The sequence below is a fragment of the Laccaria bicolor genome, genomic scaffold (assembly GCF_000143565.1).
Source record: "Laccaria bicolor S238N-H82 LACBIscaffold_16 genomic scaffold, whole genome shotgun sequence".
Lineage (NCBI taxonomy): Eukaryota > Fungi > Basidiomycota > Agaricomycetes > Agaricales > Hydnangiaceae > Laccaria > Laccaria bicolor.
The window spans coordinates 683,595-707,324 of record NW_001889887.1 but is presented as its reverse complement, the minus strand read 5'-3'; the positions used below and the strand labels follow the sequence as shown (position 1 = coordinate 707,324).

General features: G+C 47.6%; 13 protein-coding genes across 13 annotated transcripts; 5 read left to right on the top strand and 8 right to left on the bottom strand.

The window, feature by feature from the left end:
• Window positions 1–1,275: 1,275 nt before the first annotated feature.
• LACBIDRAFT_328379 (uncharacterized protein) lies at window positions 1,276–2,238 on the bottom strand (the record flags this gene model as incomplete). The annotated part of the gene is made up of 3 exons (XM_001882314.1): window positions 1,276–1,698; window positions 1,757–1,971; window positions 2,115–2,238. The coding sequence occupies 3 exons, from the start codon at window positions 2,236–2,238 to the stop codon at window positions 1,276–1,278; spliced, it is 762 nt and encodes a 253-aa protein (XP_001882349.1).
• A 682-nt stretch (window positions 2,239–2,920) lies between these two features.
• On the bottom strand, window positions 2,921–4,193 carry LACBIDRAFT_328378 (uncharacterized protein; the record flags this gene model as incomplete). The annotated part of the gene is made up of 2 exons (XM_001882313.1): window positions 2,921–3,324; window positions 3,383–4,193. 2 exons carry the CDS (start codon window positions 4,191–4,193, stop codon window positions 2,921–2,923), a joined length of 1,215 nt encoding a protein of 404 aa, XP_001882348.1.
• A 178-nt stretch (window positions 4,194–4,371) lies between these two features.
• LACBIDRAFT_299432 (uncharacterized protein) lies at window positions 4,372–6,903 on the top strand (the record flags this gene model as incomplete). Its single annotated transcript, XM_001882402.1, has 6 exons — window positions 4,372–4,873; window positions 4,926–4,935; window positions 6,095–6,136; window positions 6,194–6,407; window positions 6,461–6,545; window positions 6,608–6,903. The coding sequence occupies 6 exons, from the start codon at window positions 4,372–4,374 to the stop codon at window positions 6,901–6,903; spliced, it is 1,149 nt and encodes a 382-aa protein (XP_001882437.1).
• A 1,127-nt stretch (window positions 6,904–8,030) lies between these two features.
• Window positions 8,031–8,519, bottom strand: LACBIDRAFT_299431 (uncharacterized protein; the record flags this gene model as incomplete). Its single annotated transcript, XM_001882312.1, has 1 exon — window positions 8,031–8,519. One exon carries the CDS (start codon window positions 8,517–8,519, stop codon window positions 8,031–8,033), a length of 489 nt encoding a protein of 162 aa, XP_001882347.1.
• A 456-nt stretch (window positions 8,520–8,975) lies between these two features.
• LACBIDRAFT_328376 (uncharacterized protein) lies at window positions 8,976–9,452 on the top strand (the record flags this gene model as incomplete). The annotated part of the gene is made up of 2 exons (XM_001882401.1): window positions 8,976–8,985; window positions 9,118–9,452. 2 exons carry the CDS (start codon window positions 8,976–8,978, stop codon window positions 9,450–9,452), a joined length of 345 nt encoding a protein of 114 aa, XP_001882436.1.
• A 1,378-nt stretch (window positions 9,453–10,830) lies between these two features.
• Window positions 10,831–11,544, bottom strand: LACBIDRAFT_299430 (uncharacterized protein; the record flags this gene model as incomplete). Its single annotated transcript, XM_001882311.1, has 1 exon — window positions 10,831–11,544. One exon carries the CDS (start codon window positions 11,542–11,544, stop codon window positions 10,831–10,833), a length of 714 nt encoding a protein of 237 aa, XP_001882346.1.
• A 3,291-nt stretch (window positions 11,545–14,835) lies between these two features.
• Window positions 14,836–15,059, top strand: LACBIDRAFT_299429 (uncharacterized protein; the record flags this gene model as incomplete). Its single annotated transcript, XM_001882400.1, has 2 exons — window positions 14,836–14,968; window positions 15,025–15,059. 2 exons carry the CDS (start codon window positions 14,836–14,838, stop codon window positions 15,057–15,059), a joined length of 168 nt encoding a protein of 55 aa, XP_001882435.1.
• Window positions 15,060–15,874: 815 nt separating this feature from the next.
• LACBIDRAFT_299428 (uncharacterized protein) lies at window positions 15,875–16,168 on the bottom strand (the record flags this gene model as incomplete). The annotated part of the gene is made up of 3 exons (XM_001882310.1): window positions 15,875–15,900; window positions 15,958–16,086; window positions 16,135–16,168. The coding sequence occupies 3 exons, from the start codon at window positions 16,166–16,168 to the stop codon at window positions 15,875–15,877; spliced, it is 189 nt and encodes a 62-aa protein (XP_001882345.1).
• Window positions 16,169–18,430: 2,262 nt separating this feature from the next.
• LACBIDRAFT_299427 (uncharacterized protein) lies at window positions 18,431–18,683 on the top strand (the record flags this gene model as incomplete). The annotated part of the gene is made up of 2 exons (XM_001882399.1): window positions 18,431–18,458; window positions 18,511–18,683. The coding sequence occupies 2 exons, from the start codon at window positions 18,431–18,433 to the stop codon at window positions 18,681–18,683; spliced, it is 201 nt and encodes a 66-aa protein (XP_001882434.1).
• A 129-nt stretch (window positions 18,684–18,812) lies between these two features.
• Window positions 18,813–19,312, bottom strand: LACBIDRAFT_328373 (uncharacterized protein; the record flags this gene model as incomplete). Its single annotated transcript, XM_001882309.1, has 2 exons — window positions 18,813–19,131; window positions 19,185–19,312. The coding sequence occupies 2 exons, from the start codon at window positions 19,310–19,312 to the stop codon at window positions 18,813–18,815; spliced, it is 447 nt and encodes a 148-aa protein (XP_001882344.1).
• Window positions 19,313–19,789: 477 nt separating this feature from the next.
• Window positions 19,790–20,021, top strand: LACBIDRAFT_299425 (uncharacterized protein; the record flags this gene model as incomplete). The annotated part of the gene is made up of 2 exons (XM_001882398.1): window positions 19,790–19,875; window positions 19,925–20,021. 2 exons carry the CDS (start codon window positions 19,790–19,792, stop codon window positions 20,019–20,021), a joined length of 183 nt encoding a protein of 60 aa, XP_001882433.1.
• A 1,159-nt stretch (window positions 20,022–21,180) lies between these two features.
• LACBIDRAFT_299423 (uncharacterized protein) lies at window positions 21,181–21,396 on the bottom strand (the record flags this gene model as incomplete). Its single annotated transcript, XM_001882308.1, has 1 exon — window positions 21,181–21,396. The coding sequence occupies one exon, from the start codon at window positions 21,394–21,396 to the stop codon at window positions 21,181–21,183; it is 216 nt and encodes a 71-aa protein (XP_001882343.1).
• A 309-nt stretch (window positions 21,397–21,705) lies between these two features.
• On the bottom strand, window positions 21,706–21,966 carry LACBIDRAFT_250886 (uncharacterized protein; the record flags this gene model as incomplete). Its single annotated transcript, XM_001882307.1, has 1 exon — window positions 21,706–21,966. A coding segment is annotated over one exon (261 nt), but the record flags the coding sequence as incomplete, so codon positions are not given.
• Between the last annotated feature and the right edge of the window lie 1,764 nt (window positions 21,967–23,730).

The window sequence follows — 23,730 nt, the reverse complement described above, 5'->3', positions numbered from 1 at the left end:
CGGATTCTTTGGCACACAATCGTAGAGGAAGGACTATGATGTATAAATATCTGATTGATGTTCATCATGATCAGGAAAAAGGTTGAGACCCACCCAGACTTACACGATCTACGATACTTTGTAGGCCTCCCCCAATGTATAGGTATAATAGGTGAGCACAACAAACACATAGTATTCAGTGGCTTTAGTTCATGTTAGGCTCACCACTGAGGCCCCTTGATCAATTTGGTATCGGCTCAAAATATGATGCTTGGGACTTGGACGGAGTACTATATGTTGAGTTTTATTCTGCTCTGCACCAGTATGCAAGTAGATGGTATACAGAATGCTGTGATTGAGAAACTTCAAGAAACCGTTGTATTTTCAACAGGAGCATGGTTTACAACAGACACCTCAGACTCATCTCTATATTAGGGGAGTTCACGGTAGCCAATTTTGATTCATTTTTTATCTCATTTTTTACTTCATTTTCTAGAAAAATGAGATGAAAAACGGAGCTAGAAAACGACTCAAAAACAGGATGCGTGTCCGTTTTTGACATGTTTCTATTTTTCATTCATTTTTCATCAATTTTTTGTCTTCGGCGCTGAAGTCGCTGAAGGGCGTTTCGGCGTTGTCTGTTCTCTTGTTGTTGCCCCATATGGCAATCACCTCATTCTATTTACCATACACACTACAGAACGAGCAAAGAAATTAAGATAAAATACCTGAGATAGACTGAAGACCAACCAATTGACACTCAAAGAAGAATTGCAGCTGACAGATAGTATTGGAGAAGCACTAAGATAAGGCGGGGTCTGCAACAAGATGCGGAGTTCAAGGCTGCCAGGGTGCCAGAAAATGTGCAGTTCCATTTTTCACTCGTTTTTGATCTCATTTTTCAAAATTTCAAGGGGGTCAGGTTCACAGTAGACATTTTTCGGTTCATTTTTCAGTTCATTTTTGACATTCTATGTCTACAAAAACGAACGAAGAATGGATCAAAAATGGCTACTGTGAGCACCCCTATTTTACGTCACGTCTTCTACTTCTGCTCCGACATTATGACGACTCAAAATATACCCAGCATCTAGGGACAACAAGGCATATGAGCATTGTACACCGGCAATAACAATTGAAGTTCGACGCATTGCGACGGATAAGAAAACAACATAATTGAAGGTCAAGAACACTGAGCACGCCGCAGGTATAAGACATCAATGCCGGAATAACAAGACATATGAAGAAAAGAAGAAGCTCACGACAGCGTCCGCATGCAAGCGCAAACCAGACCGATCAGTCTCGCATAGGTGCCCAAGGCTGGAGAACAAGGACATTGGCGGGATTCATCTCCCACGAAGGTATTGCAAGAAAGCAATCTTCATGTCTGCATTGCATGATACGGAGGGTGGTGCCTTGCGGGATAATATAGGTCTCCCAATTCAAATCAGGTTTGAACTTGCCCTTGTTAATGTCCAGATTGAAGAAGGGGGTCGCTAGGAACCCTACCGACGCCTCGATGGACCGAACGGGAGCAGGCATGCCCAGTCCGGAGGGCATAGACCAGATCTCGATGTCCTCGGGTGTGCAAATGTATTGGCCTTGACCATTCACAAAATCAAAAGCATAGCAATCATTATGATCACCAGGCCAAACCCGGATCGAGAGGTTGGGCCCTAGTCGCGTGGCAGTCACCTCTTCTCCGGGCTTGGGTTTACGCTAGAGGAATTTCTTATGAGAAAATATTATTGATTTCTAGATCACTGAAGTGACTCACACCGATGGCACCGAATTCCACTCCATCTGGAGGCGCATTCAACCGATTGAGCCTCTCTTTGGCTTCAGCCTCACCCATCTCATTTGACCACACGGCACGCTCCAGACTACCATGCAGTGCGACAAGCATTTCCACAACCTCATCCCACGTCATATCATAGCCCTTCATTAGCTGGCGCACGTACGACACTACCTGGCCGTCGTCTACTTTTGGAACTGGGGGAAGATCAGTAGACGGCCGCGGCTCGTAAATTGCGGTAGTAATAGTGCGAGGGATTTTTTTTGCGCTTTCCAGGATGGGATGAATCTCTCTTGGAAGCCGGGACATATGCGGGATTGGGGATTTGGACATAGCGAACCTCTGGCATTTCGGGTAGTGCGGCAAGCCTTGGTGCGATGGTCCTTTCTTCCAGAGTCGCCTGCTCCTGAAAAGGAGCCAGTTTCACTAGAGAACATAGAGGGTGCAGCAAGGTTGTAGCTCATGTTGTGAATTGGTAGCAGATGAAATCTTTGAGACCTAATGAGACCCCTCGTCGCCGGTCGGGCAGGGCTAAAAACAGACATGATGCGTGACGCACATGGATGATCATTTACACCAAGCAACAATAATATTGACAAAGCTCTAAGGCGACTCTCAATCGGAACGTTTCCGCACCCACAACCGAGGCCCCTGCATCCACCACGACTTCAGCAAAGGACGGATTGAGCCATGATATCGTCGCCCCTGCGCGGGACACGGCATGTAATGAAGCTCCCAAGGATCAAAGCATTGCAAGATGATTAGTACCTGATTTCTCGCCCTCGGCCCCAAGCTTAATGCTGAAGTTCAAATTTGAGCTCGATGATTGCCAAGATCCGTGAAGAATAAAGGAGAAATTGAGACCGGGAAACTGGCTGTGAAACGATTGATGGTGATGGAAAGGGAAATGGACAATTACAAGGGGAAAGGCAGTGGAAAAAGAGGGAGGAGACGCCCACTGCCAAATCGACAGCTCTTTGAGCGGAGGTAGAGGAGAAACCCCGCTGAGATGTTTCGAGGGGTTTCCCAATTTTTGTCATGCATTGAGTGGCTTTCCACATATACACAGAGAGATATCAAGTACCCACATCACATCTAGACCGTATAGATAAATTCCTCTCCATTCATCAGGAATATATATAATTTTTAACTGCAGCAGAAACCCATGTTCACCACCAACAAACGACGCTGAGCGTGCATCTCCGAAAATTGACCTTCAAGCAAAGACACAAGCTCCGGAATGTGGGATTCGTAATGCGACCAAATCGATATCGTTAATCGACAGGACATCGGCGCCAACGCCTGAGCTAGCTGGGTCCACGCTCCTAGCCCGTCAAGTGAGCAGCGCGGATGATGCATGAAAACGACGAGCTGGAGAATCAAATGAAATTCGAGACTGGTGGGGTATGATCCTGCGTTTGGTATCATTTTCAAAAGGAAGGGAAGTGGGTCTGGTTCGATAAAGCCGTCGCTGTTAAACCAAATGGTGAACCGTCTACTGACAGTTCGTAACATGGGATAACGTTGTGATTCAAAGTTGGGAAAGTCGGCTAGTTATCCAGAGCAAGTCAGAAGAAAGTACGACTTTCATTGGTATAAGCAACTAACCTTCCAAGTTGCAGTGGATCCATAGATATTTGAGTGTCCCCGCAACCTGGCTCAACAGTCTCCGGATTTTTATGAGGTGAACCTCGCTTAGGATGTTGAATCTGACTGAGATACGTAGGGACTGAAGCTCGCTCAGGTCGAAGGGTGGATTGTCACACACAAGGTGGTCGATTGTGGAGAGTGAATTTTTGGTAACTTGAAGTGTGATATTGAATGACTGAAGGGTTGGCGCCTTGACGGGGGCAGTTTCAGAAGCCTGTGCGTCGTTCCATGATACAGATGAGAGGGAAAGCTGGCGAATAGATGAGTCGAGAAAAGGCGCCGTTGGCATATCTGTGATGTATGTGAGGCAGACCCTTGTAAGGGGTTGTTCTCGAATTACTTTCATAATCAAGATTTGCAATTCGTCGAGCAACCTTTTCCAAGATATCTGTGCCCTTGGAGATCCGAGTATACGCAAGTCACGTAGACACGTCAAGTTTTGAAGTGCAGCCGCCCAAGCCATCAAAGACACAAATGGCTCAGGCGAGTAATATGGCGCGCATACGATCTTGATGTCGAGGCGGACCACATACGATGCGAGGCGCGGCGACTCCGTGAAAGGCATCTCGTAGAGTCGGGGGATGGGGTCGAAGCACGGCTCTGCCCGGTGTGCTGCCATGTCCCAGGTGATCTGGAAGAAGAGGGCTTTTTGACATACAGGCTGTAGGCGACGACATGCGAGGGCACAAGCGCTAAGCGCTTGGTGATCATCCCAAAGATGTCCAAAAATGTCGGTTAGTAGCTCTGTTGGGAGGTGAAGCAAGGACATTCCTGGACTTTGAGAGAGGAAAGAGGGTGAAACTGGCAAACTTGAAAACTGCAATTTGAAAAATCAGAGTATCAACGCCAAGACAATTCATCATTCAGCACTCGGGAACCGCCATCAAAATGCCATCCCGGACCCGTCTTCCGCAATAGTGACATTTCGACTCATCCCACCTCGTTGGATGTCACTTTCGCTCTTTTTAAAGGTGCATCGCCAGCTTCCTATCTCCAGAACCATTTTCCGTTGCATCTCCACCTCACAAATGTCATCCAGCAACCCAGCACCGCGTCCAAACACCACGACCAACACCAAACCCTCCTCTAAAAAACCATCGAACAAAAACGCCTCCAACAACCAATCGAAAATGGGGAAGAAGAAGTCAAACACACCCGGGGAAGAACACCTCCTCCTGCCCACGCCTCCGTCTTCTTTAGGCATCGTCGACACGCACACACATCTCGCGAGTACCTATTCTTTCTACCGTCAAAGGTACAAGGAGGGGAAATACGACAATGTGTTTGATTTCATCAAGGCGATGTACGAAGGCCGGAACGTGGAGGCTATCGTGGACGTGTGGTGTGATGCGCCTGTACAAAAGTCGTGGAAGACGTTTGCAGATTCGGCGTTGACGCCTGAAGATCGACAGTCTTGTTGGGGAGGGATAGAATATTGGTTTGCCTTGGGTGAGTTCGCTGCGTTTTACGCTTGTTCTGATGCTGATGCTGTATGTTCAAGGGGTTCATCTGTCAGTTGTATCTTCCTATCTAGTCTCCCGTAGTCAGCCCTATAAATATCACGTTTGTCTCTTTTAAGGGGAAGGGAAGTCGACAGTGATATATGGTCTGATTTCACGCGCGCCCATCAAACCGCGGTACCCACATTCAAATTCAAGGTTGTCGACTATTGCCTTATAAGGCAATATATCACAGCCACCGCGTGACTTGAGTCTTACTAATATCACCACCTCTCACCAAGAAACGATCTCGAGAAGAGCAAGACGAAAACTTGCCATCCGCGTCATCAGCTCCACCGAAAAAGGGTCTACATACGGCTTTGCAGTCCACTCCAGGTGAAGCGCCAACAACACTACGGCAACACCAAGGCAACGCATGCCCTGCCAAACGAAACACGACAAATTAAACAGTCTATTCGATGCATTGGATGCTGTCGGAGAGTTCCCATCGACACACACACCCTATACCGAGATCAAACCTGTTTGGGCCGCCTTGACCTCGTTTTCCGCGCAGCTTATCGAGAAGAAGTTGGTTAGGTTGGCCAAGTAAGCGGTGAAGCTTGAAGGTGGGGGGGGGAATGGACTGCATGCCTCTTCCAAACAGAAGATAGGGTCAGATACGGTCCAATGGGCAGATGTAGGCTCTACTATGGTGTCACAGGCAGCCGATGTTATACAGAAGCACCAGCCGTTGTTTTTGACACTGAACTTCGCACATAACAACGAGGCTCGATTAAGTATTGCCTCTCGCGCGTGGTCACTTCGCGTCCTCTGCGCCAGTCGACCTCTTTGCTTACGGCAGCCGGATTGGAGAAATGCCAGCTTATAGCACCATTATCAATACTCTTCAAGGACTTTCAGATCAGGATGCAGCAACCACTTCGCAGGCTCGCACGGTCGTGACCCTACAAAGTTTGAGGTCTTACAGTTTAACAACATGTAAAACTATCTAAAACTATGGTAGAATGGATTTTGTAAAGGACAGATGAAGAAATAAGGCTGCAGACGCGTAATAAACTGCTAATTAGTTGACGCGAGCGTGCTATTTGGCATTGAGTGGTTGGCACGTGTGGCAACTGATACCGAATATCTGTACCACGGTTCAGACCCCACACGTGAACCTAGACTACTTCCTATCAGGCCTGACGTAGAAGCTAACTTTCGAAACCAGCCATGACGCCAAACACTACAACGACGCCGTAGAAAAGGACATGTATGTACCCTGCCCATCTTAGTCGTTCCCTCCATTCCTCACCTCCTCCCCTCTCAGATTAGAAGCGATGACTCACCCGCGATGCGTTGCCCTTGGCGAAATAGGGCTCGACTATCACTACGACAACTCACCCCGCCTTGTGCAACGAAACGTATTCAGACGGCAGCTGAAACACGCTGTTAGGCTGGGGAAGCCGCTGGTTATACATACCCGGGAAGCTGAGGAAGATACGGAGAAAATACTAAAGGAGGAGGTGCCAAAAGACTACAAAGTTCGTTACCATTCCTTACCCCATCTCTTGTTCCTTGCTTACAAAACACGCAGATCCACGTCCACTGCTTCTCCGACTCCCCGGAATTTGCGGCCCGTCTCCTCGCCCACTTCCCCAATCTCTACATCGGTATAACAGGTAATGTAGCCTTTCCTTGTTCACCTCTCCCTCCTCCTCCTAACCCCTCTCTCTGTTCACAGGTGTAATAACATACAGCTCAAACACCAACACCTCCGCCGTCATCTCTCAAATGTCCTCCGCCTCCCCCTCTGAGCCCCTCCGAATTCTCCTAGAAACAGATGCACCGTTCATGACGCCCGGCAACCTCTATGCCTCCCTCCCTGCTTCCTTGAAAGGGAAGAAATTGCCGTTATCCCATACCGCAATGATACCGTGGACGGCGGAGTTTGTGGCGGGTGTTGCGGGAGAGGGATGGGATGTTGATAAGGTTATGAGGGAGGGGAGGGATAATGCGCGGAATATGTATGGGGTTTAGACGCGTATATGCATATGCCTGAGTCAGAGATTCGGCGTGGGATGGAGGATTGTTATACGTCTTTTACCCCATTGCATCAGATAGGGGGAAGAACAAATTCAAAGGGTTACTTGGATTATCAGCTTTCAGGATGAACATGAAGGTATTGCGAAACAGAGGCCCTAATGTATTGACACAAGAATACGATCGGTAATTGGGATTGTTCTGATGGATGATGGTAAATGGCATAATGGCATACTATCAACACGACGGGGCACGGTAAGGACAACTTCCAAATGGTAGAAACATGGAGGGTGGTGTAGAGAACTAGGGCAGGGGAGTGGAAACGCAAGCGTAACTTTACATTATCCCAACTTCGCTAAAAGGGCGAAGGCATCGAACAAGCCACCGGATAGACGTTTGAACTTTGAGCTCGATAGTGGCTGATGAAACAAGTGGCGTATTGCCAATACCGACGTCAGTGGTGGGTTCAAAACCACGATGTATGCGGCGTTGGCTTTCAGTGAAGAATGGAGTTATGCCACTCGCACTCCGTCAACTCCCGAACCTTGGCAAGTTGGAGGCGACTTGCGCAGAACTGCTGCAAGTGCGTCAATAATACCCCACGAGAGGATCACTTCGCCTACTCACCATGGCATTCCGCTCGTTACATAGCGCTCCCGCCTGACGCCCGTGTCTGAAGCCGATGGATGCGACATCTTTTGTGAGACTAACGTGACCTAGCATGCCAGGGATTTCCGGAGTGGTTGCAACACCGAATCGACCAATGTCCCCTGACTCCTCAGCCCATTCATGCGTCCACCAACTTTGCAAATACCCCATTATACCCAGCTCCACGAATCTCCTTGAGACACACTTCCCCTCCTTGATCGCATACCTCCCGATATCGCGCACAGGCTCTCCCTCATCGACGTCGAGTCGGAGCACCGCGTCTAATGTCTCTACCTTCACCCAGAATCACAACTCTATCCCACAGCTGGCACCTGCAATAGCACTATGTTCATCCAACCTACGCGTGTTCGTCCCTTCTGCTCTTAATCGCCCCTTCTTTGCTCAGTCTTTGAAGCAGTGTTAGCGATCGAGTGCCGAGTCAACATATGCGAATTCAACGTGGTCCTCCCCATTTCTCAGAGCTTGAGAAATCGGTGTCTGAACCCCAACCAACAACGATGGAGAGGCCTCTTCGGAAAGACGGCGACTTGAGGGCGTCTTTGAGAGGCTTGAGGGGAACCTCGAACTTTGGGGAAGCCGACAAAAGGGAAAATGGGGGAAGACGACTGGGGCTCCAGATGCATTCGACCCCTGCAACTCAACTGTCTTCGTCTCTCCCTGTCGGAGAAGGTTGTTTCGAGCCTGGTCCACAATATCCGCTCGTGGACGAAGAGAACTTCACCACCTTTCCACCTTGAATTTCCTCCGAGACTCCAAACACCGAAATGAAGCCGTGCATCTGTGGGGTTTGAGTGGCCTTCCCAACAATCGACATCAGTCGCGAGGAAGGTGAGAAGGGCTTGGCTTCCGCGCCTGAGGGAGGGGATGGTAAGCTGTGAGGTGTAGACGAGTTGCTTGTGCAGAGAAGGGTGGAATTTGAGGGAGAGGCGAAGGTCCACTTTCATTAACCGTTGGTTTAGGAGAAGGAGTGGGCGAATGTAGGTGTGCCAGAGAATACGCTGAGAATCAATAGAGCCTGTTGCGTAAACGATCATTAGGTACCGCCATCATAGAAAAGAATATAAACTCACTCGACGTTCTCTGTCAAGCAAACCAAGGGGCCCCAAGCTGAGCGCTGACCTCCTACCATGCGATTCAACACAAGCACTGAAACGCAATGCACTGAGCCACCGCGCACCTCTATCCTTGGAAAAGAGTTTGCAGCGATAACAACCGATGTTGAGACAAGGGCGAACTCGGTGCCTTCCAATCCGACCATTCATTTCGAGCGATGATGGCATTGGAAAGGCCGTCAAGCCGACATGTAGATCACGTGCAGTTTTCTGCCAGTATTGGGTGCTGATGTTACCCAGCTAGATCTGCCAGAAAGGCTACCCAACAGATTGTCAGCCGAGGATGCTATGTCTAGTAGTGAGTACTTCGCACCTTCATTTCCAGGAAGTTCTTGAGGGGTCTTCCCTGCTTGACGAACTTGATGGGGAAAATGCGGAGTCCAACTGCAAAGCACCGCGCATCACGATAAGTAGGCACCTTGAACGCCAGCGGATTTCTTTCTCTTGTCGTGTATGGACAGCGGTGAAAACTCCAATGTCGTCCTCCACGAAGAGTTCTGCGTCGTCGGTCCCCTCGACCCCAGCAGCAGCCACTACCACGACTGCGATGAGATCGACATCGCCGAGATCTACGGTGACGGGAACAAACAAGCCGAGTTCACCTTCTACACCGGCTCTGGCTCGTACATCCCGGGCCAGCAACCGAAGCACCAGGGCGGCGGGGTGTACACCGACACCACCAATGGCGCGGCTGGCCAAGAGTTTTACGAGTACCAGGTGTATTTGGAACGGGGAAGAATCTCACGTTCACTATTGCGGATGTGAAGACTGGGCAGACGATTGTGGAAGCGGGATTATGGGCCTCCAGGTATCCCATCGAACCCGTTGAACTTTTTCATGGGGGAGTACAATTGTGCAGCGAGCGGGCACGATGCTAAAAATTACTGCGGGGGGCCTTACAATGGTAATTCATTCATGGAGATCGGAAGCATCTTATATCGTACCTGCGACTGATAGTAGTCATTAAAAAGTTGTATACATAGTTCGAGGAATGAACCAACATCAGGATCGAGACCAACATGCCACACCCTCACAAACTTCACCCCGTTTTCCTGCACGCCTGAATACGTCGCCGAGAAGTCGATTGTTGTGCAATTTCTATCGACCAAAATTTGTGTGGAGGCCCCAGGTCGCGTGTTGCCGGGCTCAAAACCACGATGTATGCGGCGGTATTGGCTTTGGATGAAGAATGGAGCTCCACATACACTGTCCCGAACCTTGGCAAGTTGGAGGTTCAGGTTGCAGCGCTAGCACCTGATTACATCGAGCTCTACGAACCTCCACACACTTCCCCTCCTCTTGACATATATTGCGCAAAGGCTCTCTGGTCGTCGAGTCGGAGCACCGCGGCTAACGTCTCCACCTCCACCCAAAATCGCAACTCCATCCCATAGCAGACACCTGCCATAGCACTAAGCTCATCCACCGTACGCCCATCTGTCCCTTCTCCTCTTAATCGCCCTTCCTTTGCGCAATCTTTGGAGCAGTGTTAACGATCGAGCACCAAGTCAATGTGTGCGAATTCAACGTGGTCCTCCCCATCTCTCAGAGCTATACACTCCGGAATCAACGTCGCAAGTTCCCTAATCATCTCCTTGATATTATCCCTCCGTCGTCTCTCAACAGCATTATGGCTATCCCTCTCCGTCGTTTCTCGTTGGCCAGTAGAGCTTGTTTATCGCCTACAGGTTGTTGTCCTTGTTTTTGTGGTGCTTGTTGACCCCTTGTCCTCCGTGTGCAGCAGAAGGAGGAGAAACATGGTGGGAGCTCGACTTAATTTTGAGAGGGTAAAGGATCATAGGGAGGGAGCGCCATCAAATTGACAGCTTGCGTGTCTAACCGTTTCGGCAACGAGTGCGAATGCGCGTGGTGGGAATGCGAAAGGGGGTGGGGTGTGTGGTGCAGTGGCGGGAGGTGGTGGTGCATGTCTTGAGATGAGGAAAGTACAAAGGGGGTGTATTGTTGATGGTGGTCGGGTGTGGGGAGTGAGTATTCCGAGGCTCTGTTTTCGTTGTTCATCAGCTTCACGAAAACACGAAACACGCGAGAAAAGGAGACATACGAGCTCTGACTCTGCCCAGGCACATACCACCCATTCCCTCCCCCTCCCCCTCCTCCTCCGTTGGAAGAAGTGCTCAAGGGACTACCCGCGCCATCCCACTAGTCTAGCCATCCTGCTCCCCGGGATCACAATCACATGCGGCCTCCCATGTCCATGGTGAACACCAAAAGGAGGCGGGGAAATGCCAGGTATGCTATCATTCCTCCTGGCTCTAGTCGTCCTCGCAGGCCCCATACCGCCTGACCCATTTGCGGCGGATAACGGTGGGAAAGGAGCAGAGCTGGAGGAGGGAGGACGTAATCTGGGGCGGGAGCGGGATGCTGGTGAGCGTGTGTGTCGTGTTAGGTGGGCGTGGGCGGGGTGGAACGATGATGGTGGTAGGTTCGTGGTGGACGAGGGAGGGAGGGGAGCGGAGGAAGGAGAAGGAGGGTCGTAGCGCATCCCACTGTTTATCGCTGGGAGGGTAGAGTCGAATGGGTGTTGTTGATAAGCGTCGTGTACGCTACTTAGCTGACTCCCTTTGTTGGTGGTGGTGGAGGAAGAGAAAAAGTTTGTTGGAAATGCTGAAGAGGCGGTAGACGATGCGCTGAAAACAGATAGGTCGAATATGTTATGCGTGCGGTACGCCGACGTAGGGTTTTCATACACCGTTGCGTTTTCATACTGCTGCTGGTGCTGCTGGTGGTGAGTGTGATGCCAGGTGGTCATTAGGCGTCGATCGATCACCGGGTCCACCCAAGCGCTTAACCGTGAGCAACTCGTCGTTAAACTCCACATTCGCAGCAGCGACCACATTCACGGACGAAGGGAGCTTGCAAAGTACCAACATGCTAGAAAGTCGAGCCAGTCCACAGAATCAGGTGAGCGGAATCTTGAGCCAAGGCACGTGCTTGTGTATCCATAATACATATATACAAATAGACCAACTCGTGGCATGATTGGGGGTCTTTTGGCGTCTGGGCGCTCCTCTTTCTTCCTTTCCCTCTCTCATCCGAAACCTTTCCATCGTCGATATCTCAACATGAGCGGAGTGAACGTTCTTGCGGGCACTCACCACTTTGTTGCTAACAACAGCACATTCAATAATGCTAACACTGTGAGTAGAATGATTATTGTGTTAATGCACCAGTGAGTGAAGCTGAGAGTACGGATCTCTGGCAGATGCACATCCACAACATCAACAACGGCAATAGGACCACGTCGGACGGGGTCATCCCCCTCACGCCAAACCCAAGCAATCGGTTCACAGGACGGACAGAAGTCATTGCCAAACTCAAGAGGCATTTTTTTACCAACGCAAATGACGGAGCTAAGAAGAGAAAGTTCTTCCTGTTGTATGGAATGGGGGGTATTGGAAAGACTCAGATTTGTTTAAAGTTTGTTGAGGACATGTCTGAGCAGTGAGTAACTACAGGTTGCCACTTCGGTGTTTTTTGATTCAAATGTGATTCTTTCAGCTTTTCTCTTGTTTTTTGGATTGATGCATCCTCAGTTAGCACCATCACACAGGCACTGAAGGGTATCTGTAACCTTCCTGAGGCTCAGTCTTCTGCTCTGGATGGGTCACCTGAATCTGCTCTTTGCTGGATTGGCTTGCTGAAAGAGAACTATGCAATGGTGTTTGACAATGCTGATGTTTTATCACCTGCTGAGCTGGAAGCTTATCTTCCACCTGGAAGGGGTGGAAATATTCTAATAACTAGTTGCAACTCTGCCATGAGAACTCTAACTTCACCTGAGAACTCTCTTGAAGTAACTGAGATGGAAGAGAAGGATGCTCTTGAATTATTTCTGAAAGCTAGTTGCTTGAATTCATCTTCAATTGAGTTTCAATCTGAAGCTTCTAAGATTGTGAAAAAGCTCTTCTGTGTTCCTCTTGCAACTGATCAGGCTGGTGCTTACATTGCTTCTGGAGCAACCACTATCAGAGACTATCTTGCAAAATATTCAGAGCACCGGAAGACACTATTATTTCATTCAGATTTTACTGGAGCTTCTAAGTATAACAAAACTGTCTATGAAACTTGGGAGCTATCATATAAAGAAATTCAGAGAAGGGCTAAATCTCATGATTCTCATAAGGCCAAAGCAGCCAATGGTGCAATGCTCCTTCTGGAATTATTCCCCTTCTTCCATCATGAGGGGATTACTGAAGACATCTTTTTTTATGCTGCTCTCCAGGAAAATGAGAAAATTTCTGGCTCAAAGTTACCTCTTGCCAGTTCTCTGTTGGACCGGAGACTACTTTCTCTCAATAAATCAGGCACTTGGGATAACTTTATCTTTAAAGAGGGACTTCAAATATTACTGTCATTCTCCTTGATCAAAAAAGGCCCATCTGATGGTGTGTATGCAATGCATCCACTGGTCCATTCCTGGGGCAGAGACAGAATGCTTCCAAATGAGAAGAAACAATGTTGCTTGATGGCTTATGTTACTTTGTCTTGTTCACTAAGATGGGGTGAAGACCAGCCATATGGATTTCAGAGGGCCTTGGTAACACATATAAGAGCAAATATGGAGCATTTCAGATTAGAAAGTAACAACAACAGTGTCAGATACTTAGATGATGCTTATGCCAACTGTGGGAGATTGTTGATGGAACAAGGAAATACACAGAGAAGCAGAGAAGCTACAGATTGAAGTTCTGGATGCAAGGAACAGAATTCTTGGAGTGGAACACCCAGATACAATCACTGCCATGGCAAATCTAGCAGCCACATATCGAAACCTGGGAAAATATCACAGAGGCAGAGAAGCTGGATATCCAAGTTCTGGATGCAGCCACCAGAATTCTTGGAGTGGAACACCCAAATACAATCAATGCCATGGCAAATCTAGCAGCCACATATCAAAAGCTGGGAAAATACACAGAGGCAGAGAAGCTAAAGATCCAAGTTCTGGATGCAAGCAACAGAGTTCTTGGAGTGGAACACCCAAATACAATCAATGCCATGGCAAATCTAGCAGCCACATATCAAAAGCTGGGAAAATACACAGAGGCAGAGAAGCTGCAGATCCAAGTTCTGGATGCAAGGAACAGAATTCTTGGAGTGGAACACCCAGATACAATCACTGCCATGGCAAATCTTGCAGCCACATATCAAAAGCTGGGAAAATATGCAGAGGCAGAGAAGCTGGAGATCCAAGTTCTGGATGCAAGGAACAGAATTCTTGGAGTGGAACACCCAAATACAATCAGTGGCATGGCAAGTCTAGCATCCACATATCAATACCTGGGAAAATACACAGAGGCAGAGAAGCTGCAGATCCAAGTTCTGGATGCAAGGACCAGAATCCTTGGAGTGGAACACCCAGATACAATCAGTGCCATGGCACATCTTGCAGCCACATATCGAGCCTGGGAAAATACACAGAGGCAGAGAAGCTGCAGATCCAAGTTCTGGATGCAAGGACCAGAATTCTTGGAGTGGAACACCCAAATACAATCAGTGCCATGGCAAATCTAGCAGCCACATATCGACACCTGGGAAAATACACAGAGGCAGAGAAGCTGCAGATCCAAGTTCTGGATGCAAGGAACAGAATTCTTGGAGTGGAACACCCAGATACAATCAGTGCCATGGCACATCTTGCAGCAACATATCGCAACCTGGGAAAATACACAGAGGCAGAGAAGCTGCAGATCCAAGTTCTGGATGCAAGGAACAGAATCCTTGGAGTGGAACACCCAGATACAATCAGTGACATGGCAAATCTAGCATCCACATATCGACACCTGGGAAAATACACAGAGGCAGAGAAGCTGCAGATCCAAGTTCTGGATGCAAGGAACAGAATCCTTGGAGTGGAACACCCAGATACAATCACTGCCATGGCACATCTTGCAGCAACATATCAAACCTGGGAAAATACACAGAGGCAGAGAAGCTGCAGATCCATATTCTAGATGCAAGGACCAGAATTCTTGGAGTGGAACACCCAGATACAATCAATGGCATGGACAATGTAGCCTTAACATGTTATAGACAGGAAAGATATACAGAGGCAGAGAACCTGCAGATTCAAGTTCTGGATGCAACCACCAGAATTCTTGGAGTGGAACACCAAGATACAATCAATGCCATGGCACATCTTGCAGCCACATATCGACATCTAGGAAAATACACAGAAGCAAAGAAACTGGATATCCAAGCTCAGAAAATAAAGAATAAAGTTCCTGGAGCAGAATCTCCCCTTATGAATTCTAGGGAAAAAGGTATGAAATGAGCTTCATTTTTTCATTTTCACTGACACTCATATTTATATGATTAGTGCATTCTCTGACCAATCTTGCCAAGAGGATTTAAAAATTCAAGTCTGGGATGATGCATTCATTTCATAGTAAGAAACATCTCAATGATGGCTTTGCAGGAACTAGTACTTAATTCTTCTTCCCCAATGCTTCCATACTTTTCACCTATATTCATTTTCACTGAAATTCTGGCTTCTACTCATATCTTGATATTCTGTTTAGTATGTTGAATAAATTTCTCTTTATATGACTGTTTTAATTGATGATTGACTGTGTATGAGTCTATCAGAAGCATCTCATGATTCACCATCCCATACTCCATGTCTGTGCTTGCCTTCAAGCCCCTCTTCAACTCTTCTGTTGAGCTGTCCATTATCCTCCAATGCATCCACTAAGCTACCAATGTGCATCAAGGCCTCTTCAAGTTACCTTAGTTTTGTTGAATTGCAGATACAAACCTACATAACTTCTGTTTGCAACAGCAGTGCCAATAGCAGATACAGTTATGTTGAAGTGTGCAATCAAAGTACCTTCATGAGATGTAGGAAATCTGAATTTTAAATTTTGGCAAGAACTTCAGCCACCTCAGGCATGTTAAAAAAACTTGATCCATATTTTTTTTCTTAAAAACACCTTACTTTTCCTTTACTTGCCATCAATGCAATTATGTCAGAAACATCCTCCAATTTAGTGTGTTAAAGCCTGTGTGTTGTGGAATTCACTATCATCATGCTTGTGCCAATCTTGAGTTCAAGGCCAATAACTGTCATGAATCATTCCACACCCATGCCCTCAAGACATCCCCAAGACGGACCCCTCACCATGATACCTTGTTTCTCCATCTCTACTTTCTATTATCTCATTATCTTGTTATTCCTTGTTCCCATACCAGGGACCTATTAACTGACAAGTCTTTAGCTTCAGTCTTCTCAGTTGAAAATTTGACTTCCTACCATGCTCAGCTTCTTCCATAACAGTGTCTTTGTCATGTGTGATGCTCCCACTGCTGCTCTTGCTGGAAGACTTGCTGACAGAAGAACTAAATGCAGAATGAATGGTGTATGAGGCAGAATTGGCATGATCTATCTTTTCATGAGTAATTAACAATATTGAGAAAAATGACTGCATACCCTCAGGTCCTCCAATAAGATGGCAGTTTGGCATTTTGAGGTTTGAAATATTCTGAGAGAGTGCATCCCAATTCCAACCTGAGTAAATGTCCAAATAGGCTGATTGGGTGTGCACCATGTGAATCCACTGCACAGCTTGTCATCCCATGTTCTGAAAATCAGTGAACCACACTTGAATGTTCTCTCCCAGCATGTGCCCATAAAGTGGGTTCATACAATCAGGGTCTAACACCAATAAAACTGCCAGGTGCTGCATGGCAATGCAATTGAATTGAAATTGAGGAATGTAAGTGCATAGTGTGATGGGCAAAGAAGGGTTGATAGAGATGGAATGTGCTGCTGTGCATGTTATGACTTGCACTACACAGTGTAGTGCCCACCATATTGAGGTGCCAGTGGCAGGGTCAAGCATGTAAAAAAGCTGGCTCTTAGGAAGTGCAAGAGTGATGAAATTATTGGCAATGAGTGACCAAAATCCTTATGAACTGATATGGTTGCTTATTAAAGTCTTCTGTCAGGGAGCAAGCTAACATTCCATATGCCATCAGACAGAATTTCTGTCTATCTTCTGAGGACATTCTGTCTCTTCCCCATGCATGAATAAGTGGATGCATGGTATAAACACTTTGGATGAAACCAGTTTGACCAGGCTAAAAGACAGTAATACTCCAACTCCCTCTTTGAAGATGAGATTATCCCCATTTTCCTGTGTTGTGAAGCAGAAGCAGTGTGGAGTCTATTATAGAGCTTGCAAGAGGCAAGGCAGACCTCTTCCGATTATCTCCACACTCCTGAGTAGCAGCATAGGAAAATATTTCCTCAGTAATACCATCAAAATGAAAGAAGGCAAAGATTGCCAGCAGAAACATTGCACTCTTAGCTGCCTCAGCTCTTTGAGAATCATCGCTTTTAGCTCTATGCTGAATCTCTTTGAATGATAGCTCCAAAGTCCCATACACAGTTCTGTTATATGTAGATGCCCCTCTGAAAGCTGGGTAAGATAATAATCTTTCTCTGTATTGAGAGTATTCATCAAGATAGTTTCTGATGTCTGTGCCCCCAAAAGCAATGAAAGCACCAGCCTGATCAATAGCTAGGGGAATGCAAAAGAGCTCATTCACAATCTTGGAAGCCTCAGCTTGTAGATCTTCCTGAGACTCATTCAACCAAGCAGCATTTAAGAGTAAAGAGATGGCATCACTTTCTTCCATCTCTTTCACCTCAAGAGAACTCTCATGTAAAGTCAAATGTTTTAAGCCAGAGTTGTGACTAGTTATCAGAATATTCCCTCCTAGCCCAGGTGGAAAATATTGCTCCAGTTCCTCAGGTGTTAGATTATCAGCATTATCAAAGACCATTGCATAGTTTTCTCTCAGAGAGCTAATCCACTGTAAAGCAGATTGAGGTGAACCATCCAGAGCAGAAGACTGAGCTTTAGGAAGGTTGCAGATTCCCTTCAGTCCCTGTGTGATTGTACCAATTGAAGATGCATCAATCCAGAAAACATGGGAAAAGCTGGGAACCCATGAAATGGGGACTAAGTAGTATGGTGGAGTACTTACTAGTCAGACATATCCTCAATGAACCTCAAACAAATCTGAGTCTTCCCAATACCCCCCATGCCATACAACAAAAAGAATTTTCGACGGCGGAGTTTATTGTTGCTTTCAGCAGTAAAATGTTTCTTCAGTTTTGCGAGAACGTTGGTCCGTCCTGTGAAACGAATACTTGAGTTTGGTTTTACAGGAATTGTTGCATATATTGTTCTGTTGCCAGCGCTAGGGACTGTCATGGATGTACCTGGGTATTAACCGTACCCAATCCACGGATTTTCCCACCCACGGATCAGATAAGGCACAGTACAGATATATCTGTGGGTAAACAGCCTGGGTGACCAAGCAGCTATATAAATGAGTGTATCTCGTTCATTTCCTGTCCGTTATTTATGAAAAAAATTGTGTTAAAAAGCGAAAATTCAGGAGAATTCATATTAAAACAAAAGTCATTCATATATTATCTAAATTGAGTATATTGAAACTAAAGTTATTTATATATCATCATCTGAGGTCTTTCTCCTTGTATAATGCTGCTGTAACTGAGCCATGATCACAGAGAGTGTTGGGGGTGTGTATTAGCATGCCTTGGCCATCTTGAGAGTATTTATTTTCAGTTTCAGAGAAATGCTTTTGAGAACAATTGATATTTAGGTTGGGTAGCAACAGAAACAATGAAGGAAATGGGAGGTTATATGATGTACAGGCACAATGCATCACATTCCCGACTGCAACTTTCATGAATGGGTTCTGATTTCTGCTCAGTCCCAGGTAAGCAGCATTATTCACATTTATTTTCCTTTACTTTCAATGATTGATGCAGCTACTTCTGTGGATGCAGAGTGGGCATTCTTGTTATGGTTGTTAAGCGTAACGGGCAGTTATGTTAAGCTTTCGAGTTCGATCAATCGTTTGTCTACCACAGTTCTTGTCGTTGAGACAAAGTGGATCACTACAATGTTCGCTTGGCCCTTAAAGCGACACGGTAGGTTCTAGTAGCCTTGCGCCTGAAGGTCAGTCCAAGGTTCTATGATATGGTCTTGTGGGCGGTCGTCGTCTTCGTCTGCTGGGCATTCATTTTCGTTCGTGTGCAGTCGTCTTGTGGGCGTTTGTGGGCGCTGCGGCTCATTTGGGTGGGTGTACATCATTCGTAGGTGGGCAGGCTCGTCGTGTCATGGGCGTTTGGGGTCCTTCGGGGTCGTTTGTGGGCGGTGGGGGTTGTGCAGGGTGGTGTGCATCGTTCATGGGTGGGCGGGCTCGTTGGTTGTCATGTCGTGGGCGTTCGCTGTCGTGTCTGGGTGCTCGTTGCTTTTCGTGGGCGCTCGTGGGCAATCGGGGTCGTGTGGGGCGATGTGCGTCGTTTGTGGGTTGTGGGTGGGCAGGCTTGTCGGTTGTCGTGTCCGTTCGTCGTTTGGTTGCCACGTCGCTGACCACGACGTGGCACCTGGTTTGTTGTTGTCAAAAGGTGGACTGGGAGGGGTTACCCAGTCCACTTACCTGGGCTGGAGTCGAGGCAGAACGTCCATTGACATTCTGCGTTGTTGTCGTTGTCGCCTCCCATCCGCGTGACGGGGCGTTGCCAAACAGGATAACATCAACACCATCAAACACTTCAAAGCACGCATGGTTGCAAAAGGCTACTCTCAGATCCCCAGGATGGACTTTGATGAGACTTTTGCACCTGTGGTAAAGCTCACTTCAGTCTGTGTTTTGTGCGCCCTTGCAGTCACCCTCAACCTCCACTTCCATTACCTTGATGTTGACACAGCATTCCTCAATGTTATTCTCAAAGAAGAGATCTACATTAGTGCTTGGAACTCCAGTCCCAAGACTGCAAAAAGACTGAGACTGGACCGGACCCAGACCACCTAGGACCAGAAATTTTCAGGACTGTCAAAGACTGGATGTTAGAAATTTCAAGACTGACAAAAGACCAGTTTAACTGGTCTCAACCAGTCTTTGCAGTCTGAAAAGTTACTAAAGTATGTACTGTAGTCTTGCTGTAGTCTACAAATATTTATGTAACATTTCGACCTAAGTATTCATGAAATCACCAGAAATCGTTGGGAGCAGAGTTTGAATATGTCCATCACATTGTCGTCATGGTTGATCATGTGGTTGTTCTCAGCTCCTACCTCTCACCACCTCCCTCTCGACTCAACGGACATGCCAAAATTGCATCAAAAAGGTATGTAGTCAGTTTTAAATGTTTTCTTACACTAATTATCACATTTTAGGGCCCCCAGCCACTTGCATTCCTTGCCAGCAGCCACCAAGTCTCTCCTCTCCAACAAGGGATGTAGGTTGCTTTTTTGCATCACTGAAGGGTTCTAGCGGGAGTTTGGGGGTTTGGAATGGCATAGAAAGATACAAGAGGAGATAGAGGGAGTTGGAGACCCACTAGGTGCATGAAGAGGCAAACCATAAGCGGCTTGTCTTTTGATTCCCTCACTTCCCTTTACTGCCACCTCCTGACGAGAATGTTGCACTAGGACGAACATGACGTCTATGCACCCCACCCACACTGACCAATGCCTGCCATTTTGAACATGAGCCCATGTCTCAAACACAAAGCCATTGTTTCAAACACAAGCCTGTCACTTCAAACATGAGCCCGTCGCTTCAAACATGAGCCCATCGCTTCAAACATGAGCCTGTTGTTCCAAATGTGAGCCTGTTGTTCCAAACGTGAGCCCATTGTTCCAACTGTGAGCCTGTTGTTCCAAACGTGAGCCCATTGTTCCAACTGTGAGCCTGTTGTTTTAACCGTGAGCCTGTCATTTTACACACGAGCCTGTTGTTTCATGAGTCCATCATTTTAGACGTGAGCTCATTGTTCAACTGCAACCCATTGATTAGTGTTTGAAAGTCCGGTTTGGTCCGGTTTTTTGATGCCCAGGGGCGTTAACCGTAACCGTAACTGGTCTGCCTTTTCCCCAGAAGTCAAAAGACCAGACCAGACCGCAAAAAGACTGCAGACCGCGGTTTTTTGCGGTCTATAGACCGGTTTCGGTCTGCATCAGTTTTAACCGGTTTATGACCGGTCTTTAGGCCAATATTTTAAAATTATGAATCGGTAAATTTATTAATATCTCTAATAGCTTCAAAACGAGCCCAAGAACGTTAAATTCCGTTAGGAATTGGTGCTTGTAGAAGCAAACACAACTCAGACGTCAGTCACCGTAAAGTGAGGAACGACTGATATTGAATAGACTACCTGTAGAAGCAAACACAACTACAAGAAGTCAATAATCTAGACAATGATAACGTATTGTAGAAAGTACTCACCTCAGACGTCAGTCACCGTAAAGTGAGGAACGACTGAGGTGAGACAGAAATAAGGTTTCGTATATAAAGGGAAAGATTTGTGGCTTGAGGTAAAGACTAGTAAATAACGGAGGTAAATGTGAATGAGAGATAAAAGGAAATGAAGGACTGGAAAGAAACAATAAAAACATACGCGTCAACAATTGAAGGTCACGAGACGTCTCCTCTAACACTCCCCCAGACGACGAGAGACTTCAGCTTGAGTGCGTTGACGACGTGTTGAACCAATCCCTCTTTCGGTGATCCATGGACTCCGCATTGAACGTGGAGCAGTGGGGTGTGATGAAAACCGAGCTGGGTGATGGAAGTCTAGGCCTTCGAGCTTGCCTTTGAATGCACCATCAACGACGGAAGTGGGGTAGAGGGGTTTGCGATGACTCATAGGGAACGTGACTGGGTCAGCGGAAAAGAGGAAGGTCAAGGTTGTAGGGTGGAGGATTATGTGATGTTGTATACGAGTGGCCGTGTTGGGATAAAGTGAGTAAGAAATCATAGTGCTGAGAGAGGAAACGAAAACGTCGCGAGATGAGAGGTCCTCGGGTAACAGAAACAACGGGATGCAGGGATTTCGAGCACTAAATGGGATGCTCTTTATACCCGCAAAAGGCCCATACCGGTTACTTGTCGTGTGGAGGAGGTGGGAGCCAGCAGCGTATACGGCTGAGGCGTACAAAGCGCAAACTGCAACAGACTATTCGGCAGGAATACCCCCACGTTTCGGTGCCTCTGGGCCCCTCTTGTCCCAGGCATTCAACGTGTACGGCGCCTGTGCAAGCAGTGTCTTCGTGTGCGCCTGCCGGTATGAATACATGCCCCGTACCACACTCGTCGCCATTCCGGGTATAATCTTGACCGTCGATCCCACGGGGTACATGTTCCCGTTATCACATACGGCAGAGACGGTGAGGTGTGTTGGCGTGGCTGGGACAAAGGTTATGTTCCATGCAAAGGTTGGAGTGATTTTGTAGGATGAGGTGGCCGTTTAAGGATGTTGGGCTGTTATTATGCTGCCTGCTCCTGGGGTTTGGCGGATTACGAGTTGGGATGTTCAGCAAATCGGGAGGTGGAATGTGTAGGAGAGTCCCAGATCCAAAGAATTCCTTAGCTCCCCCGAATCCCGTGTTCCGGATGTGCGATAGTATGCGCTGTGAAGAGTGTAGGGAGGGGGCATCTCTGATGGTAGTGACCGTAGTGTGGATGGGTGTAGGAGCAGCCCAGCCTCATAGGGAGTAGGTGGAGGCGAGTTTGGAGATAGTGGCGTGAACTTTCTGATGATATTTCTCCAACAATGGCGATAGGGAACGAAGTAGGTATGTGATGAGGTGGGTTTGGCAGCACCGCACAGGATGTGCAACGTGCATGAACATCAAGATGCTCGGTCCGAGGCAACGCCGAGACCATTACGTCAACCGTGGGCGCATTTTGTATCTCCTCTCCCCAAACCAACAGCGCCTATTGCATACATTCAAGAAGACCACATGCAACTTATCCTCCGTGGTTGCAAAAGTGTGAACGTGATGTAGTCTGGCGAGATTGGCGGAGAGGTGTGTGAATGATATCGTAGGAGGCTTGTTTCCTGACACATAGACTCTGGTGGTGTGGCTTTGCGCTCTGTGCGTAGTAGGGCAGTGGCTAGATTGCCTCCTTCTCAAAAGTTGACAGTGCACAGTGCTGGATACCTCTTTTGGAGGATGACGTTCAGGCAAAGTGGTAATGAGTATGTCGTATTCGGCGTCGTGTGTGGGCGAAGCGAGTGTGGGCGACGACAGTGTAGTGGTGAAGGCACATGGTTCAGTTAGTGAGTACAAATACCGTGCGTGTAAGGAGGCATCACTAATGCGGGTGCAGGTATCTCCCCCTCATCGACTACACTTGCGTCGGCCGGCATTTCAGTAGGGGCTATCGAGGCTTCTCTCCCCACAAGGATCGTCCCTTGCATCAAATGAAAACGTTGCCTGGATTCTGTTATATCCCATATCGTTAGCTCGTGGCCGCTCTGAACGAGCGAAGCCATCATGGAGCCGGACATGGGGAAAAGAGGTACATGGGTCGTGTAGTGATATTATTGGGATAACGTGCTCGTCTGAGGGAATAGTCTTCAATGCACAGTCGACTGCATACATGACCGCGGCAAGCCATTGGTAGTGGTGAACGATAAGCAACCGCTAGTTGTGTTGAGCGTGTCGTTTTTGGCAGGTGGTGTTGTAGGTGACAGTGATGCAGGTCGAGGAGCCAACGAATCGTATGGCGTCGGTCGGTGTCGCAACTGATTGGGTCCCCAGTGATTGCGAAGGCCCTCCCCGGGGAACTGCTGCTGGCAGGTAATGTGTTCTGCTATGGTGAAGGTAATTATGGCGGGAGGTTGGCAGGAGGTGATGACATGGTGGTGATGGTATGGAGTAGTCGGAGGATATGGCTCAATGATGGTACCTTTTCCGACACCTCTTCAGCACTCTATGCGCCTTGACAGCAGGTTCCCCCTGGTGGAGCGAGACACGTCATGTCCTAGAACTTGAAGAGTATCATGTCTGGGGGGAACGTCCGTGAATGAAGAGCAGAGTGGCTCTCGGAAGTATGTCAGGGCAGCAGACAGCTCCAGGAGATCTATAGCGCCAAAATCGCCGGCGGCTCATTGAATGTGGATGAGACGTGTTAAGAAGTAGTTCGTTTGGTCGTACTCGTGGATCAACTCCAGCATGGCGACATCAACATGAGG